General features: G+C 46.3%; 4 protein-coding genes across 10 annotated transcripts in view; 2 read left to right on the top strand and 2 right to left on the bottom strand.

Moving 5' to 3' along the window:
* LOC108024661 (tubby-related protein 4) overlaps positions 1-13,100 on the top strand; it is a 30,232-nt gene extending 17,132 nt beyond the window's left edge. For 2 of the 5 annotated variants that reach the window (XM_044091644.2, XM_017094725.3), the window contains exons 3-11: positions 7,365-7,529; positions 7,594-8,053; positions 8,122-8,639; positions 8,706-8,934; positions 8,993-9,264; positions 9,328-11,253; positions 11,325-11,660; positions 11,791-11,982; positions 12,047-13,100. In XM_044091644.2, coding sequence (XP_043947579.1) covers positions 7,365-7,529; positions 7,594-8,053; positions 8,122-8,639; positions 8,706-8,934; positions 8,993-9,264; positions 9,328-11,253; positions 11,325-11,660; positions 11,791-11,982; positions 12,047-12,163 — 4,215 coding nt within the window. In that variant the 3' untranslated portion in view covers positions 12,164-13,100. The remainder of the gene's footprint in view (positions 1-7,364; positions 7,530-7,593; positions 8,054-8,121; positions 8,640-8,705; positions 8,935-8,992; positions 9,265-9,327; positions 11,254-11,324; positions 11,661-11,790; positions 11,983-12,046) is intronic. The other 3 variants (XM_017094727.3, XM_017094728.3, XM_017094726.3) reach the window with 3 other exon arrangements.
* On the bottom strand, positions 563-3,721 carry LOC108024663 (uncharacterized). Its single transcript, XM_017094729.3, has 4 exons — positions 3,344-3,721; positions 1,710-2,124; positions 1,527-1,654; positions 563-1,182 (listed from the first exon to the last, which is right to left on the bottom strand). The coding sequence occupies exons 1-4, from the start codon at positions 3,578-3,580 to the stop codon at positions 685-687; spliced, it is 1,278 nt and encodes a 425-aa protein (XP_016950218.1). The 5' UTR covers positions 3,581-3,721; the 3' UTR covers positions 563-684.
* On the bottom strand, positions 13,022-14,225 carry LOC108024664 (probable enoyl-CoA hydratase). The gene is made up of 2 exons (XM_017094731.3): positions 13,305-14,225; positions 13,022-13,246 (listed from the first exon to the last, which is right to left on the bottom strand). Exons 1-2 carry the CDS (start codon positions 14,176-14,178, stop codon positions 13,146-13,148), a joined length of 975 nt encoding a protein of 324 aa, XP_016950220.1. The 5' UTR covers positions 14,179-14,225; the 3' UTR covers positions 13,022-13,145.
* A 487-nt stretch (positions 14,226-14,712) lies between these two features.
* Positions 14,713-18,111, top strand: LOC108024617 (ras-related C3 botulinum toxin substrate 1). 3 transcript variants are annotated; one of them, XM_050888548.1, is made up of 6 exons: positions 14,713-15,005; positions 15,925-15,966; positions 16,174-16,338; positions 16,415-16,647; positions 16,726-16,886; positions 16,954-18,111. In XM_050888548.1, the coding sequence occupies exons 3-6, from the start codon at positions 16,223-16,225 to the stop codon at positions 17,029-17,031; spliced, it is 588 nt and encodes a 195-aa protein (XP_050744505.1). In that variant the 5' UTR covers positions 14,713-15,005; positions 15,925-15,966; positions 16,174-16,222; the 3' UTR covers positions 17,032-18,111. The 3 variants fall into 3 exon arrangements, with proteins under 3 accessions (XP_050744505.1, XP_016950141.1, XP_016950140.1); XM_017094652.3 differs by lacking the exon at positions 15,925-15,966 and having other exon boundaries at positions 14,713-14,996; XM_017094651.3 differs by lacking the exon at positions 15,925-15,966 and having other exon boundaries at positions 14,714-15,005.
* The last annotated feature ends 37 nt before the right edge of the window (positions 18,112-18,148 follow it).

Below are 18,148 nucleotides of genomic sequence, written 5' to 3'. Positions count from 1 at the left end.
AAAAGAGTTATATGAGCAAGTGGGTGGGAAAGCCAAAGCCCTGTGAAAACGCTTAAACGCTTAAAGGTTTATTTGCTCTATGGCCCTCTTGATTTTTCGCCTCTCGAACTGGGAATGTAATATGTGTTTGTCTTTTTGCAATTTTGCTGCGTTGAAACAAAATAGAAGGCACATAAATTGCCCAGGCAAAGGAAACATTTGGGTCTCTGACTTAATGTCCAGGCAAATAAACACATTCAAAAGGGGAGTGGGAAGGGTTTTCTTGTTTGGGAAAACTGCCGCTGTCGTCAGTTGGATTTCCACATTTTCTGCTCTACGTTTTTCCGCCTTTCCGTTTCTCCGCCTTTCCCTTTGTCAGCCGGGCCAAATCAACCACCGCCGACGCAGATAATTTGCCAAGGGAGTTGGTTTAGGGGCTAGGGGTGGGTTGGAGCATGTGGAGAGTGTTTGTGGGTGCGGTTTGGCATGGGGTTTGGCATGGGCTTCGGGTGGGCTTGGGGGTCAGGGGCCAAGCCAACGCCATGACCTACTTTCGCCGCAACTTTTTCAATTTTCCGCAGAGTGTGTGTGTGCCTTGGCTTAGGCCAAAAAGTTTATTTCGTAAAATACAATACACAGAATGTTGGACTAAAGACTACTCATAAAGCTTTCCATGGATTAACTAATGATTCCCTCGGCCGCCCGCTAGTTGTGCAGGATCAGGAGCAGCAGGCCCAGCCAACCCACCATTCCCTGGTTCATCTGCCGCAGGGCCGAGTTCTTCTCATCCTCATTGTCATCATCGTTATCATGGCCAGACCCATCGCCAATCCTCTCCAGCATCATCTCCTCCGGCTTAATGCTGCGCTGCTCCTCGCGATCCGAGCTCTCGTTGTAGGATCCCGCTGAGGGAGTGGTCATTTGACCGGTCAGCAGGAGCAGCTGCATCGTCTGCAGCGGTGTCAGGTGCGGCGGTCCGGGTCGGGAATCCTGGATGGACCTCTGCCACTGGGGGAGCGGCAAAAAGGGCACATAACTGGCGGGCGCTTCGCGACCCCGATAGCCGTAGACGTACATCTGGACAAAGAGGTTCTTCGAGTTGAAGTCCGTTATGACCGCCTTCAGAGTTCCTCTCGAGTAGTGACTGTACTCCGCCACGGGTGGCGTGTACTCCTCCTCTGAGGTGTTCCTGTTGGTATAGTGCTGAAAAGTTGGATGTTAAAAGACCATAAGCACTACGTATGAAAGACTAAGGATATAATATTTCGAGAAACATCTTTAAATATTATTTTAACACGTTTTCGTATCATTAAAAGGTGTTTAATAATATTTTGCTTTAAAAGATCATAATTTTCAGAAAGTACTTAAAGATATTTTAAGAAACTGATTATAAGATAAGGATTAATTTCAAATCGTTTCCTATCATATATCCTTTATTGACCTGAACTGAACTAACTTTTAAATCTTCAAAGAATAGCATGTATATAATATCTAAAAATGTATAATATCCTGATTTAAATGGGGAAATCCTATTTTAGAGTACTTACATTAAAGATGTCGAACTGTACGTAGGTTATAGAGCAGGTGTCGATAAAGTAGAAAATCATTGAGCGGTTCTTCGGCTGTTCCGAGTCATCGGGAGAGGTTTGATATAATTCATATAGAAGTTGATCGCCTTAAAAATCAAATGTTAGTGGTATGACCCTAGAATATTTCATTTTTCAACTCACCCGCCTGCCTGTTGCCAATCGTAATGGTCTTGTCCGCCTTTTCGAAGCCGTCTTCTTCGGGGGCGTCTGTGTACATTTCGATGTCCTCCTCGGAAATGTCCTCCATATCCTCCTCATCCACCTCCAGGGCATCCCGTCTATTGTTGTCGAACACCTCCACATACTGGGTATCTGGTTCCAAGTAGGTCTCCTCGTAGGAGCTCAGCACGCCCTCGAATTGTTGATCCGGATTGATGACCAGAGAGGGATTGAAGTTAGTGGCGCTTTCGTTGAGGCCAAACACCATGATGGTCACATCGAATTCGGTGATTGGTGGCAGGGTGGTCTCGTTGTTACCCTCCTTACTGGCCGCCAGCTGGACCTTGCCCACAACCAGGCGATTTACCAGGCTGAAATTCACCTCCGCCGAAATGTTCTGAAAGCGAGAGCCAAGAAGAACTTTATGAGAAATCCCCGCCACGTTGAACCGAGCCAATCAGGCGTGACCATCACGGCAACATCCATCAGTGATTGCCACATTTTTGCCAGAATGTTTACTCGGTCTGACAATCAGATTCACGGACATAAACGCGTATATGTGCTACACTTCGCCAAAGTTGATTTACGAATATTTTGTATGTTTCCTAGGGAAAATGCCGGCGCGTCATAATGCCAAAATTGAAATTGCATTTTCTTGTTTTTCTAGATATAATATATATACTCGTCTTCGCTTTGGTTTCCCCCCACTTCCTTTGGCCATTTAGCTTGTCGGCTCTGCCAAATTGCCACATTTCCTCACGCTATTTTCCTTTTATTGGCTTCAAAGTATGCGATTTTCTCAATACAATATATACCATATTAATGTTACACTTTCAATTATCGACCCAGATGTCGATAAATTGAAACACTTTAAACATTTCTGCGGGCCTCACTTATGCAAGCTCATAACCCAATCACATTTTAGGGCAAAATAAACAAACACAAAATATGAAAATACATCGAGCGAGTAGATGTAGTGAAATAGAAAAAAAAAACAGGCCCGGCAGCCTCAAACGCACTGGATATAAAAATACATCTATGGGCCAAACTTTTTGTGGGCTGTCGTGACGAAAAAAATGTCAGTTTCTGTTTCTATTTCGGGTGCGGGTATTTGCAAAATAAAAGATAGAGCACATCGAGGGGTCAGTGACAAATGCCCAGCCACGTAATTTCCGCTGCATATCGCTCACTAGCTCATTCCCCACAATTGACAACTTTTTACTAAGTATGCAGAAATATTTATTTTATACTCGCAATATTTTGTACAACCCAGTTTGCATATCTATTACATACCAAGTATTAATAGTAGTATTATTCATAAATTCTAAGTTTCTTTCTACTATTTTTGATTGGTTCTCACAAACAAAATTCAAATACTTGAAATGTGTGAATGCGAAATTAAAAAAAAATGTAGCTCAATGAATTTTATACTATAAGCAAGCTAAAAAATAATAAATAGGTAGTTTTTGCTGTAGTTTGTTGTTAAAAATTGAAAAAAAATAAATTACACTCGGGTAAGAATAGCAAAAAATTACAAAATAAATAATAAAATCATTTTAAAATTATATACATTTTTTTAATAGTTAGCAAAAATATTTTTCTCCCTCCCAACTCACTTCATCCGACATGATATCGATGCAAATGATGGGCTCCTGAATTTCGTACTTGAAAAACACCTGGGGGAGTTCGCCGGCACCGGCTGGACTGGAGTGGCGCACATCCTTGACCAGGAGCTGGTCCCCCTCGACCCTCCTGCCCACTCTGTACAGACGTTGTGTCTCAAAACAGACGACACTGCCAGTTGCCAAAACTAAGCAGGCAATTAGCCTGAGCCAAAACAAATTTGCACACATATTTGGCCGCTCGCTTTTTTCGATTCCGCTCCCGATTTTCGGTACTTAGAGTATCTGGAACAGTTCCAGAAATATCCGCACGGAAGACCGAGAGATCTTCGATCGCGCCGCGCAAAAGATCTTTGGCAACTGAGACCAAGTGCTGATGGATCGTCGCTATTTTCCGAAAAATCACTTTCGTTTCGCCGAGAGAAAATGCCTGAAAGACGAGTGCCGCTGGGCTGAAAATTGAAATGCTCTCGAAACTCTTTGGCAATAGAGCAATTCTATTTCTCTTTTTTTTAGCCCCCAAGTTGTTTTTATTTGCTTATGCACTTGACCCGAATCGATTTGATAGCTTTCCAGGCGATACTTTGAACTCTTTGTCAACGACCCCTAAAAAAAGGCTTCGGGAGATGGCGTTTAAAATTGGCCGCAAGAAGGCGCAAAAATAGACCAAAAGTGCGTATATTTAGATGGGTTTCTATATATACCTGGGCAGTGTTTTGCATAAGAGTTCTTTGACTTCATCACGGGGGCTTGGGCTTCTACAATTCATGCAAGGCACAAAGCATAACATTTAAATATTTATTATTGGTTTCACTGAAATTTACCCGGCTTCGCCAATTTATTAAGATTTTTCTGCACATTGTCTTGGCAAAGTGTTAAGCTCTTTAATCGCTTCTAAATTAGTTTGTTAGTTTTCAAATATATATAGCCCACTTGTTCAGCTTTTAACTAAATAATAAATTATTTAAATGTCCATGGGACTAGTTTCTAATTGGAGAGCTTTTGGGAAAGGCAAATAAATGTATTTAAAATGTATATTGACATTTGATATTATGGGTCTAAAGTGGTCCCAATTGAATTTAACTTGTAATTACATGGAGAAGCTAATTATATTTTGACGTTTCAATAAATATTAGATTATAGGCTTTTATTAGCTTTTGTGTTTAGCTAAAGAGATATTTAAAATCGTTTTATAATTTAGCCGCCTGTTTTCCCTTGATTTTCCATTGGCCACTTGTGAAGCGTTCAACCAAATATTTAATGTATTAAATGCTTATTAGCATTAGTTGTCCGTTTGGCCGCAGTTTCAGCCATTAGTGTTGGCCGTGTGTTCATGAGGATAATGAAGCGGGTGCGAATGCGTCGCGGGTTGCCTTTGGCATGCATAATGAATGGCAATTATGGTTAGTGTGCGCAAAAATGGGGGAAAATGTGCCCACTGAGAGGGTCAGTATTCAGGTGCCTGCCTTAAAAATGGCCTTTTTTAATTAAATGCGTATGCTGCTGTGTGCTTTTGCGAAATGGAGCAGCACGAAAATGCTGTTTCGTGTGCCAAATGGCTGGCACATAATTTATGGAGGCAGCGGCATAGCACCACAACTGCAGCATAATCGCAGGCAGGCATCTGCTGTTTCTGGCCATGTTTTCCCTTGTGGGCCTCGCCAAACACCATCAACTTTATCGCAACTAGAATTTAAATAATCCCGGGGAAACCGTGTAAGAGATTGCCAGGTAATTTTCCAAGCGAATGCAGGCAGACAGGATGTCAACGTCGCCAAATGGTTAACAAGTTACAAGTAGCCACTTGAACATTTCAGGCTAAAGCAAAAGCAAAAGCAAAGGACCTGGCCCAAAGTGTGAGCCTGTCAACGCCGTTGCCTTGATGTCGCAGCTTTGACATTGATGTTGCTAGTTGCTGGTGTGGCTGCTGCTGCTGCTGTTGTGTTTCCTCGAAATTAAATTACAACGTTCAAGGCAAATTGCATTAGCCAAAGTGAAAACGGAAATTTAAACCAATTGGAATGCTTAAAGGCAAACTTTGTCTAATTCAATTGGCCATTCGACTGCCGCACAGGCATTCGGCGCGCTTTACTGGCATGGCAATTTATGGCTTCGTGATATACTTATTAAACTGAAGTGCCTTCGAGCATGCACTGCGAGTTTCGAGTGCATCTATTTTGGCCAAAAGCACGGGCCAGATCCGGTTCAAGTGGCCCAGTGAAAGGTTAATAACACTTCACAAAGAAATGCCGATGCCGATGCCGATTCGGAATGCCTGCCCATAATTGTTGCCATCGAGGCGTATACTCAATGTGCCATAATGAGGCTGGTAGTCCATCTCAGCCAGCCATTCGATGGCCTCATCGACAGCACTGTGTGCATTCGATTATATAATTGAATCAGCAAGGACATCAGCATATGCACACCCATCAATCAGGCCAATAAAGCAATTAACTTGGCTAACGCCACGGCAAGGTCCACTGTCCGAAACGGAAATTGCGAATTTTGCGTCATTTTTGTTTTCACCCTCTGCGGCGGCATTTTAATTTATGCCCCACAAATTGGATTTTGGGCGCCGAAAAAGGCCCATTCGGCTTAGCGGGGATTAGCCAAAATGCTGAAAGCGCCCGAATTTTGGTTTAAATTGAAATATTCTTTTACGCCCCGAAATGTAGGCTAAGCTTTTGTGAGCAGCCCCGCCCGGAAAAACAATCAATTTGAATGGCTGGGCAGGTTTGGGTGGGCTGGCTTTTGGGTGGCGTCTCTGCAATCAAATCAAATTGTAAAACAGCAGGCGGAGGAGATGGAGGAGGAGCTGCGGCTGAGTGCCACTGCAGCAGTGGCAGCAGGAACAGGAGCATCTGCTGCAGTTGATAAACTGGCAAAGAGTTGCCTTCCCCAAAGAAAGCCCGCAGAGAGAAAGGCCCGGCTGGCAAACAAACCAAGTTAAAACTTGCAGAATGAATGCTCGACTGACTGATGCCGACTGAGGGAAGCTTTTGAAATGTTAATTGGACGCCATAATTGGTTTCAATTCAATCTCAAATGAGAATGCAGCACGAGTTTTCACTCACCTTTCGTTTGAGTTACGTGTTGATGGTAGATTTCGATTGCACAAAGTCCAATTAACGAAAAGTTTGTTAAAGAAAATTTAAAAAAAGGCAGAAAAATATTATTGATTTACTGGTAATCATTTAATTAAACTTTAAAGTTGCTTGAGTACCTCATCCTCTAAAAATAATGAAGTATTCCTATTTATATATATTTAATTGAAATTAGGAAGTGACTTAAAAATAATATGAGCTTGTGAATAGTTATCAAGTGAATTAACTCAAACTGTCAAGTAAATTGTATTAAAGGAAGATTAACTACACTTGCTAGCATATATATTATAAACATAAATCTAATAATTAACAAAGAATGGAATCCTTATCTTCTAAATAGTAATCAAGAAACCTAGATCTCATTAAAGGGTTAATATTTCTACTCTCACTCAAGGAAAGGTAAACCATTTACCATAAAATAGATAAATTAGGAAAAAGGGTCGCCTGACCTAGGCTCCTAATGAAGCTTAGAAGTAAAAAACCCCATAAATTCAGGAGAATATCTTATCCCCGGGTCCATCTCCATGGTGAGCTTACCCCATCTGCCAGCTGGTTGCTAAGAAGCCAAAGGAATTGAGTGAAAATTCCATGCCCCGGGCTGTGAAAGAGGCAGCTGGCAGGTTGAGCGGCTCAAAGAGTGGAGAATAGCGACTATAAGCGATGCAGTCGAAAAGTGGAGCATATTTACCAAGCCAACCGGCCGGCTGTCGATGCTGGCAAATATAAATGGAAATGGGAGATGTGTGAATGGGCCAGGGACGGGCTTTGAGCCTGCGGTAATCCATTTTACACGCCAGCAACGGGCACTTGACTCGCAATTGGCGACTGCTTAGGCGACCTGCCAAGAGGCAGCTGTCGGCAGCTGTGGACATCCTCCATTCATTCCTTTTTCCCTCTTCCTCCTTTTTCAGGATGAGGGCTGGAAGCTGAACAGGACGAACTACTACCAGGAGGGATGGCTGGCCACGGGCAATGTGCGCGGCATTGTGGGCGTCACCTTTACCACCTCGCATTGCCGCAAGAACATGGACTACCCGCTGAGGACCAACTACAATCTGCGCGGCCATAGATCGGATGTAAGTTCTATACTCGAAATTTCCTACAAATACAGTAGTAAATAGGTAACATTTTCGATAACAGGTCATCCTGGTCAAGTGGAACGAGCCGTACCAGAAGCTGGCCTCCTGCGACAGCTCAGGAATCATCTTTGTGTGGATCAAGTACGAGGGCCGCTGGTCCATCGAGCTGATCAACGACAGGAATACGCCCGTGACCCACTTCTCCTGGTCGCACGATGGACGCATGGCCTTGATCTGCTACCAGGATGGCTTCGTTCTGGTTGGATCCGTGGCTGGTCAGAGGTATTGGTCCTCCATGCTCAATCTGGAGTCCACGATCACCTGCGGCATTTGGACGCCCGACGACCAGCAGGTGTACTTCGGCACCACCCAGGGTCAGGTGATTGTGATGGATGTGCATGGGGCCATGGTGTCGCAGGTTCAGCTCTCCAACGATGTGCCCATCACCTCGATGGCCTGGTCCTGCGAGAAGTTCAAGATGGAGGAGGGCGAGGAGGCGGAGCCCGGTGTAACCAATGCGGGTGAGAGCTATAAAGAAATAAGTAGCTGTAATAAAGTTTATAACCTCTTAATCTTTTCCATTACCTAGCCAAACGCTCCTTTGTCCTGGCAGTTAGCTTTCAGAATGGATACATCTACTTGCTAAAGTCGTTCGACGACGTCTCACCCGCACATATCAACACATGCCTTAACGGCGCCCTCGGCATGGTCATGGAGTGGAGCAACTCCCGTGAGCTGCTCGCCGTCGCAGGAACCCTGCGCACCGGATTGGATGGGTCGAAGCCAGAGGAGCTGGGCCTAAACAGTAGCTACACGAATCTGGTCAAGTTCTACACGGAGACGGGCACCTGTCTGTATCAGGCGCACATTCCCTGCAGTAGTGCCACCGTTTCGGCCATCACCTGGGGCCACAACGACAAGCGGCTGTTCATCGCCACGGGGACGCAGGTTCACATCGCCTGGGTCTCTAGGCGGGTGGCCTCCTTGCAGCTCCTCTGCCGCCTGGAGATCCAGGCGAGCGTCGGATCCGAGTCGCTGCTGCCACTGCTGCCGTTGCCTTCTAGGATTAAGTCTCTCATTGGCAATCTGTTTGCTCAAACGATAAGAGTAAGTGGAGTCCTAGAATGTGGTTAGAGAGTTAGATCATAGATTTAATATATCATATTATTATAGTGCTGTGTACCTGACCTGAAGTCGCTGCGTGATTTTGTATCGCGACCACCGCTTTGCTCCACCCGGCTGCACTGCACCATGATCCGACACGATGACGACTCCAATCTGAGCTCCGGCACATGCTACACGCTCTATCTGGAGTACTTGGGCGGATTGGTGCCGCTGCTCAAGGGCAAGCGCACCTCCAAAATTCGCCCCGAGTTTGTAATCTTCGATCCTCAGGTTAATGGTAGGTTTCTATAAAGGAAAAGAGAAAGAAATCCATTAATTACCCATTTTATATTCAGATGCCCCCTTGTACTTTCAATACTCCGCCGAGGCCAAGAGCTCCTCGGGCTCCAGCCAGTCCACCACCACGGGCAATAGTGGACGCACGGACTCCTCGGACAGTGACTACGAGGAGAGATCTCGCTTTGGCTCCCCGCGAACGCCGCGCAAAAAGCGAGTGCGTCCAAAGAGGCGCCACCAAGCCGGCGATCGGTTGAGCGCCTCTGGAGGCGGTGGAACCAACGATCCCGATAGCCTGGATGAACTGGCCTACGTGGACACACTGCCGGAGGTAGGTGCCATTCACTGCCACAGAAGATCCACGCCATCACTGATTCCTTTTCGTTTTCTCAAGCAGGAAGTCAAGCTGGTCGAGGTGACCTCCAACATTTGGGGAACCAAGTTCAAGATCCATGGACTTGCCAAAACCGTCCCAGCCAATTTAGGCCAAGTAACTTATAAGACGTCCCTACTGCATTTGCAGCCGCGTCAAATGACGCTGGTCATCACTGAGCTGCGCGACGATTTTCCACCTGGTCCCGATCCCAGCTTTAATCCGAATATATTTTCCGAGGACGAGGATGAGCATAGTCAGCATCAACAGGCCAATCATCACGATGCAGTGCCTCAGGTTAATGTGATCACCACTCAGGACGGGGCTACCCTAAAGCCCCCGATAATACCGCAGCGTCGCCTCACCGATGGAGCTTCTGCCCCCTTGATAGCGCCCATGTCTCCGCGTCCAAATAGAATTCTGGCGCGACACAAGAACTCTTTGACTGTGAATGGAGGAGAGCGGGGGTCGTCGGCGGGCCTGAGTCCGTTGGCGAGAGCCGAGAGCTACGATGATGATTCGTCCAACGAGTCGCAGGAGGCGGGAGCTGCAGCCTGTCAGTCAACCACTGTGCTCCTTCACCAGGCACCCTCGAATGGCTCAGGTCCGGGACCCAGCTGCAGTAAGACCATAACACGCCCCAAGACCATCAGCAGCTTCAAGAACAGCTACAGCCGCTCCAGCTCGAATTCCAGCTGCCAGTCGCGTCACGCCATCTCGCCGCTGTATTGCGATGGAGCCGTCCCCACGCTGCAGAGTCCCAAGAACGCAGTGGCTCCCTCGGACATTATTTTCGAGCGTCCTGCAGTGCCAGCCGCTGGACAGACCACCCTGATGTCGTACTCCAGCAATGCGGACTATGCCAATAATGTGGTCCAGGTAAAGAATGCCCTGATGTCGGAACCAGTGCGCTCGGCCAACAGCCATGTGAACCCGGTGCCGCTGAATCTCAACCTGAATCTGGAGCGAATGGATGCGCGGGTCAAGTGCATGGCACCCACCACCTCCTCTACCGCCAAGCGACGCGAAATGCTGTACATCGACGAGGAGACGCAGTCGCCAACGCCCACGCCGAGCAGCAGCAGCATGAAGCGGACTCCAACAGTGGTTTCCATCGCTCCTGCCCTGCCCGACTCCATCACACGCAGCTGCAGCGTAGGCTATCTGGATTCGGTGGCCATCACGCCATCCGACGAGGCGCTGTCCGCCCTGCGCAAGGATGCTCCGAACAAGCGGCTGATACTGGTGGACAAGCGTAGGAATCGCCGGAAAAGGCAGCAGCAGGAGGATGCCCGTCGGCACAAGTTGCAGCAAACTGGCAAGTCCAAGAGTCTGGACTCCTGCGACCTGCTGTCCCTGCAGACAAAGCTGTCCAGCAAGGAGCACGAGCAGGTGGTGCGCAAGCTGCAGGAGATTTCCGACAGCAGCGCCTGCAGCAGTGCGGCCAACACTTTGTGCTTTAAGTGCCGTAACAACATGAGTCCCAGCAGTGCCTGTAAGCGGTGTCAGCCCTCGGCGAGCTCCGTCCTGGATGAGATTACGTCCGTTGTGGCGACGAATGTGGTGGAGCCGGCCAAGGAGTCTCCTGTGGTGCAGGCCAAGCCGGCGCCAAAGAAACGCTTCGATGTCATTACTAGCTTCACGGACTCGCCGCTCTTCACGAGGAAACACAGATTTGGTATTGGACGCAGCAAGGAGACGTCGAACACCGAGAACTCCACACCCTTGCTGGGCAGAAAGCAGGACAATGGCTTTAGCTTCGTGAAGCAGCTGTCCGAGGTTCGCTGGAGGCGCAAGGAACAGCCATCGCAGGCGCAAGTAAATGGTTCTGGTAGCAATGCCAGCACTTTGGAGCGGCAACAGCAGCCGGAGATCACAGGAGCAGCTTGTGGCGCTGTGGAGGCTACACCAGTAGAGGCCAAGGCTTCGGTTTCTCTGCATACTCAGGTGGGACGAGGCATTGCTACCTATAATTTAAAGGATTTATTTTAAATAAAAATATATTTTAAACATTCCAGGCACTTACCACTTTGGAGAACATTATAAGCCGTCTTCGTGATCTGGATGAGGGCCGTCTGACGCCTCCTTCCACCCCTCAGCGACTGCCACGAAGTTCTCCAGCCTCGCCGGCGGCCAGCAAAAAAAACAAGCGCCAGCAGAGCAACTCCCCCATTCGCCACATTTTGAATTCACCGCTTTTGAACCGCCGTCAGCGCAAGAAGCAGAGTATCATCGAGAGCTCCGATGATGAGGGCAACCAGACCAATGGGTCCGGTGAGGAGAGTAACAACGCGGGCAATGGCAAGCAGTATCGCGACCTGGAAACCTTCCAGAAGGCCCAACTGCGTCAGAAGGTAAGCGAAGATTCGGTTATTTTCAAACAATTTATAAACGATTCATTAAATCCTTATGAGTTTGTTTTAATTTTTTAAAAATGGAATTATTCAACTTAAAATATTTTTATGGAAAAATCTGTATCCACAGCTGAAGCGCGGAAAGATAGAGCCAAATGGCAGTGCCAGCTGTGCCAATCCGGCGCCAGTGCGTCGCGAGTTTGTGATGCACAATAAGGCGCCCATGTGGAATGAGATGAGTCAGGTGTACCAGCTGGACTTTGGGGGTCGTGTTACCCAGGAGTCGGCCAAGAACTTTCAGATCGAGTTTCGAGGCAAGCAGGTGAGTTAAGCCTTTTACCGAAAGCCCTAAGTCCAAATAAATAATATCTAAATCCACTTAACAGGTCATGCAATTTGGTCGCATTGACGGAAACGCCTACACCCTGGATTTCCAGTATCCTTTCTCTGCCCTCCAGGCCTTTGCCGTGGCCCTGGCCAATGTGACACAGCGACTCAAGTAATCGGGTATTAAGGGATCAGATATCGTGACGTACCGCATCTTTATGAAGCAGAAAATGTCGCCAGCTGATTGCAGCAATTGCTTTTTTGGCCTACGCTATATTGTATATTTTTTATACCAGACACGGTGGGGTGGACGATTAGCGAAAATTGCTTCTTCATTTGTATATATTGTATATGTATATTGTGGTCTTTAGGTTTCCGAATACCGTACTTTAGTGATTATGTATGTGAACACGTACCACCACTTGATTGAAGGTTTTGCCATGTGCAGCACATTGAAATACGAGTGCGCGCACATGGGTGTGCAAACTCACAGTCCGATCCATTTTTGTGCAATATTTGTATGACAAATTTTTTGGATTAAGTGTAGCCAAGAGTGTAAATGTTAGGAGCAGTCGACGATGACGCTGACGACGACGATGTACGATGTATTTTAAATCAAACTACTATAACACGATTAACGATCAGTCGGTTTTTAACACTAGTTTGTACAAGAGCAGCCTTTTTTGCATAGAGCTTCGTTTCTTGCTTTACTCGATTTAAGTGCAATAACTCCTTTTGTTAACTCCTAGATCTAAGACATATTTGGCGAGAGATCCGGCGAACCGCTTGGCCCAGCACTCGATAAAATTCATTGTGAGTAATTGGGACAAGTCCCATTACTCGATGCTAGCATATTTTTTATATGTGTAAACTAATTGTGAATGTTGAATCGATCGACAGCAAGGAATACAGAACTTTGTGCTTTTCCTCTCAACTCTTTTTGGTAGTTAGGCTTAATTTCAAGGAAAATTCGTTATTGTAATTGTTGTGAATATTGAAATAAGCGCGAGTCGTAAACGATTAAGGCGGTCAACTACATAAATCATTAAATAAATGTATTTTACGTGAATAAAGGCTTTCGTTTTATAAATAACAAGAAGGTATTGCCACTAACCGGAAGGAGTTTTCTTACATAAGTTAGATATTAAGCGTTCAATGTCATGTCTTTTGCTTTTCGATCTCGATTTCAGCTTTTTCCCATTCCGGAATGGTCTTCTCTTTGATGTGCCAAGAATCGGTTTTGGGGCCCTTTATCTCAGCTGGGATACGTAGAAAGTTAAAATGGTGTTTTAAGGAATGGTAAAGAAAACTACTCACAGTTCTTGAAGCGCTTCACGCCCTCCTGTATGTCTTTTATCATTTCTGAGGTAACATTGACGATCTCATTGTAACTGGCCACATGAAAACCGTCCTTATTGTACGCATTGGCATTCTCCAGCAGGGCATTCCTGTCGTGCATCAAGGAAGCCATGGGGAACTTGGCTATGGAGAAGGCAAGATTTACGGCCTGGCCCAGAGCTGTGCCCGTGGCCACAACGCGATTTACCAGACCCATCCGCCTGGCTTCTCCGGCATAGATGCGCCTTCCTGTCTCGATAATGTCCAAAGCATTGGAGTAGCCCACTGCAGCGGCCAGACGCACAGTTCCTCCATCGCTTAGTGGAACTCCCAGGCGACGATTGAAGAACCCCATCACGGCAGTGTCCTCCATGACCCTCAGATCACACATGAGCGCCAGTTCCACTCCTCCGGCCACACAGAAACCGCTGATGCCGCAAACGATCGGCTTGCGGAGGTGCCTCCTAGTGGGACCAATGGAGCCCTCGTGACGCAACAGAAAGTTGAGGCTGCCGCGCTGGGCCTCCGCCTCCAGTTCCGCCAAGTCAAAGCCGGCGGAGAAGGAGCCACCAATGCCGTAGAGCACGCCCACTGGCGAGCTATCATCCTCCTCGAATTGGCTGATGGCTTGGGTCAGTTGCTCCGCGGTGTTGGCATCAATGGAGTTGCGCTGCTGCTCGCGATTTAGGCCTATAAGTGTTATGTGCGAGTCCTTCTCCACCAGAACGGTGCGGGCAGGGGGCCCATCTTGTGATCCACTTTCCGCACTCCTTGTAGATGACAAAGAAAAGTATCTGCAGCCCAAGTTTGTTTGGTTTACACTTCGCAAAAGTTTACAAACAAATCTGCTCATTGCGCCGCTCAAAACAACAACAACAGTGGGCAGGGGCGGAGTCAGCAGACATTATTAAAGGGTTTAGAAATTAAGGGCGCGAAAATGATTGTCTAAGTAATTTATTAAATTCTTATAATAGTTGTAAAGGTCTTAATTGGTATATAAATTAGTATGCATATAAAAGTTTATTTTTTTGCTCAATTTAAGATCTCCTCCCACACCCATGCCTGTTAGAGTTGCTTAACACCGAAATTTCCCCTTTCTGTACACAGTTTTACAACACTGCTTGTCATTTTTGCGAAAGGGCGGAGCTGCCAATTTCCCGTCAGATTTGCTAAACATTTTTATGGACTCAATTTAGAATTTATGTTCATTGGAAGATTATTATTTTGATTGGAATATTATTAAAAACAAAACAATATTATAAACAAAGTAAATTAAAAAGACATTTCAGTTATATCCTAAGAATTGTCAGCTCTTTTCGAGCACTCCCCGTCAGAACTAGCTATTTTTCCTAACGACGAGTTGGTGGCAGCCCTGTTTTGCCAGAGAGAGCGACGCTGCGCTGTCAAAAAGGTGGGTGTGTGTTTGTGCGGAGTGGAAACAAAAAGATAAAACACGGAAAATCGCTCGAGAACGCTGCTTTTGGCCCCCAAAACAGACATTTATTAATAAAAATCGCAGCCAAACAGTGCGAAACCGAGTATTTAAATGCGCCGCATGAGCCAGCGCGCCGAAAGCGAAGCGGAAACAGCGGAACCCACAGTGATATAAGCAAAGTACAAAACAGTCGCCGCCGCCGCCTGCCTGCCAGACAAAGGAAAGGGATAGAGGAGGTGAAAACGGTAAAATACACTATTCCCATTGTGGCACAACAAAAGATCTCCAGGGCTCCCGCCCCCGCCCTGCGTGCCACGCCCCTCCCCTCCCCGCCCGCTGCATGTGGCGCAATGCGCTGAACTTTAATTGAATCGGTTATGAGAACTTAATTGTGTCTATTTTCGGGCGCTTTCTGTGCGATGCCGTCTGCCGGTGGCTTCCGCGTCACCACAACATTCGGTTTCGGCCCCGACCCCGCCCCCGCCCACTTCCCCAGGGGCGCCAATGGAGGGGCGGTTGGGTTGTTTCGCCATTTGGTCCGCTGTTCCCATTTTCCTACTTTTATTTTGTTTTTCCGCAGTCTGTGTCGCCCATCATGGGCTATTTTTGAAAATTTTATTTGCGAAAACGAAAACAAAGTGCCACCGCAGCCGAAATGAGAGTCTCGTTTTATTATGCTTTATGGGCCTGCCAGCCTGCGGTTGTTGCGGGACACACCTTTCGAGAGCCCTGCCTTTGATCATCCGAGAGATACACCGCAGACCCTCGCAATTAAGCAATATACAGGCGAGCCTCTATAAGGCGAACATTACCGATATAAGTCGAACTTCCATCTGTAAACTTTCTTTCAAGTCTTCTAAAGACTATTATCCCTTTGTCATTATTGGCTTAACTCTTCATTATTTAATTTTCTATCATCCTAGAGAGATTATCACAATTAAACATTATACAGACGACCCCCTATGCCTCCAAAAGTAAGAAGTATATTTATACTTTATTTCTTTGTCTCACAATTCTAATAATTAATTATAACTCATAACAATCGATGGATATACCACAATTAAACCAGATACAGTAGTACTTCACTAACTGCTACATTTTTTGCACCCAACAAACCTGAAAGAGGATGAGTTTAAAGCAAGTGTATTTCCTTTGTCTCCATAGGTAAAACATCATTAACTCGAAAGTTTCCAAAAAGAAGATTACGTAGGTAGTCATTTTTTATTAAGATCATGATTTAGATTTTTTAAATGTGTGCATATTTGTAATATTTGCTTGTACAATCTACAGAATCTCTACCGTGTGCAAAAGTGCGGTCAGTTGGTTCTGCCGGGTTTATTGCCTCGAGTGGAACTTAATTAATTGAATTAAGCTGGCGAAGACATTCATCTTCCATCTTATTTTTGCCCACAGCACACACTCGGTATATAGCGTACAGCTAGCGACACACTCAGCACTCACGATGTCAACCGGAAGGCCCATAAAATGTGTTGTCGTCGGTGACGGCACTGTCGGAAAGACCTGCATGCTAATCTCCTACACCACAGACTGCTTTCCCGGCGAATATGTGCCCACAGTGTGAGTCTATAGCCCCTTTCTCGCCGCCCAGCCGCAGATCAATATCTAACTTTTATTATGATATCTCCGCACACAGCTTCGACAACTACTCGGCGCCCATGCAAGTGGACACAATACAGGTCTCGCTGGGACTGTGGGACACGGCGGGCCAGGAGGACTACGACCGCCTGAGACCGCTCTCCTACCCGCAGACAGACGTCTTCCTGATATGCTACAGCGTGGCGAGTCCCTCGTCCTTTGAGAACGTCACCTCGAAATGGTATCCGGAGATAAAGCACCACTGCCCCGACGCGCCCATCATTCTAGTTGGTAAGTTGCCAGCACTTTGGAGTCGCAGTCAGCGAACGGGAAATGAAGTGCATATCTAACTTGGGGCGTGTATTCCAGGCACCAAAATCGATTTGCGCGAAGATCGAGAGACACTCACCGGCCTGGCAGAGCAGGGTCTGACGCCGCTGAAGCGCGAGCAGGGCCAGAAGCTGGCGAACAAGATACGCGCTGTGAAATACATGGAGTGCTCCGCCTTGACGCAGCGCGGCCTCAAGCCGGTAAGTCATCATTGCTGCCCGGCACACCCTCACTCCTGGCTAATCCCCCCACTTCGATTGCTTTCAGGTGTTCGAGGAAGCGGTGCGCGCGGTGCTGAGACCAGAGCCTCTAAAGCGACGCCAGCGAAAGTGTTTAGTTATGTAAATAAGGTAGCATGTTATTGGCTTTGGCGGAGTGCAAAGATTACTCGGAAGCGACACGTACACCGGCACACAACGCCCGCAACACATAGACACTCACGCAGCGCCCTCATCGACAAATCAATTACACGTATTTATTTATAAAAAATTTTCCATATTCTCATAAAGCACCAAGTCCGAAACGGACCCCAGTAGAAACCCTAAAGAACGATTCGATTGCACGCGAAATTCTGGGAATCAACATGTATTGCCATCAGAATTCATGTGAAATCTGTATTTCGAGCGTTTCTGCTGGGGATCGTGGCGGTCTTACGACTCCCTCCCGTAACAACATTGAGACCACATTGTTAACAAAATCGGAACCACAGCAAAATGATAAATCTAATGCAGCTGCATATGTAGAAATCTAGTCAATTGAATCGAATGTATTGTACTAATAGTAACAAGCAGAAAGAGAAAATTATAAGAACCGCAGCCAACTCGCAGCAAAACATTGGTTTCGCATATCACGAGCACCTATGCATTTCCTAAGTTCCCCTTAAATGTATTATAGTTATGTAGCCATGAGCTAAGGCAGCCAATCCCAAGCTTACCAAATCTGAAACCAGGCCAATTCACTTGACGACGACGACGACAAGCTCCTAGAGAATGCCACTTTTTACGATATTCGAGCATGCGCATTTTTTTTACTCTAACTCGACCCTCGAATCATAATCATAACCATTATCACTCGAAGCTCATTTGACTATGTCTCTTGAAAATGTAACAACTGTTGTTTATTATTTTATAATGTCTTATTTATTACCCTAACTATAAAAATTCGAATTGTATAAACAACTTTTACGGCGTAAGTATAGGAAAAGGATTATGTAAATGGAAGGGCAACCAACTGCATTTAAATGTGACGCGACTCGAATAAACGAAGAAACAAGAATCAAAAACGAATACAAAACCTAATGAAACCAAGAAGAGCACACAATTTTCCAAAAAGAAGTTGAGAAGTAACGAAATCCCAGGACAATTTTTGTACTACTTATACATTATATACCTAAATAAATCAAACGCAAGTCTTATGTAAATGAAATGTAAACGAAGGCCGTTTGGCTCCAGAGATGTAGCAG

This window comes from Drosophila biarmipes, chromosome 3R (genome assembly GCF_025231255.1).
Source record: "Drosophila biarmipes strain raj3 chromosome 3R, RU_DBia_V1.1, whole genome shotgun sequence".
NCBI lineage: Eukaryota > Metazoa > Arthropoda > Insecta > Diptera > Drosophilidae > Drosophila > Drosophila biarmipes.
The sequence above is the reverse complement of the archived record's forward strand: the minus strand, read 5'-3'. Positions and strand labels throughout refer to the sequence as shown.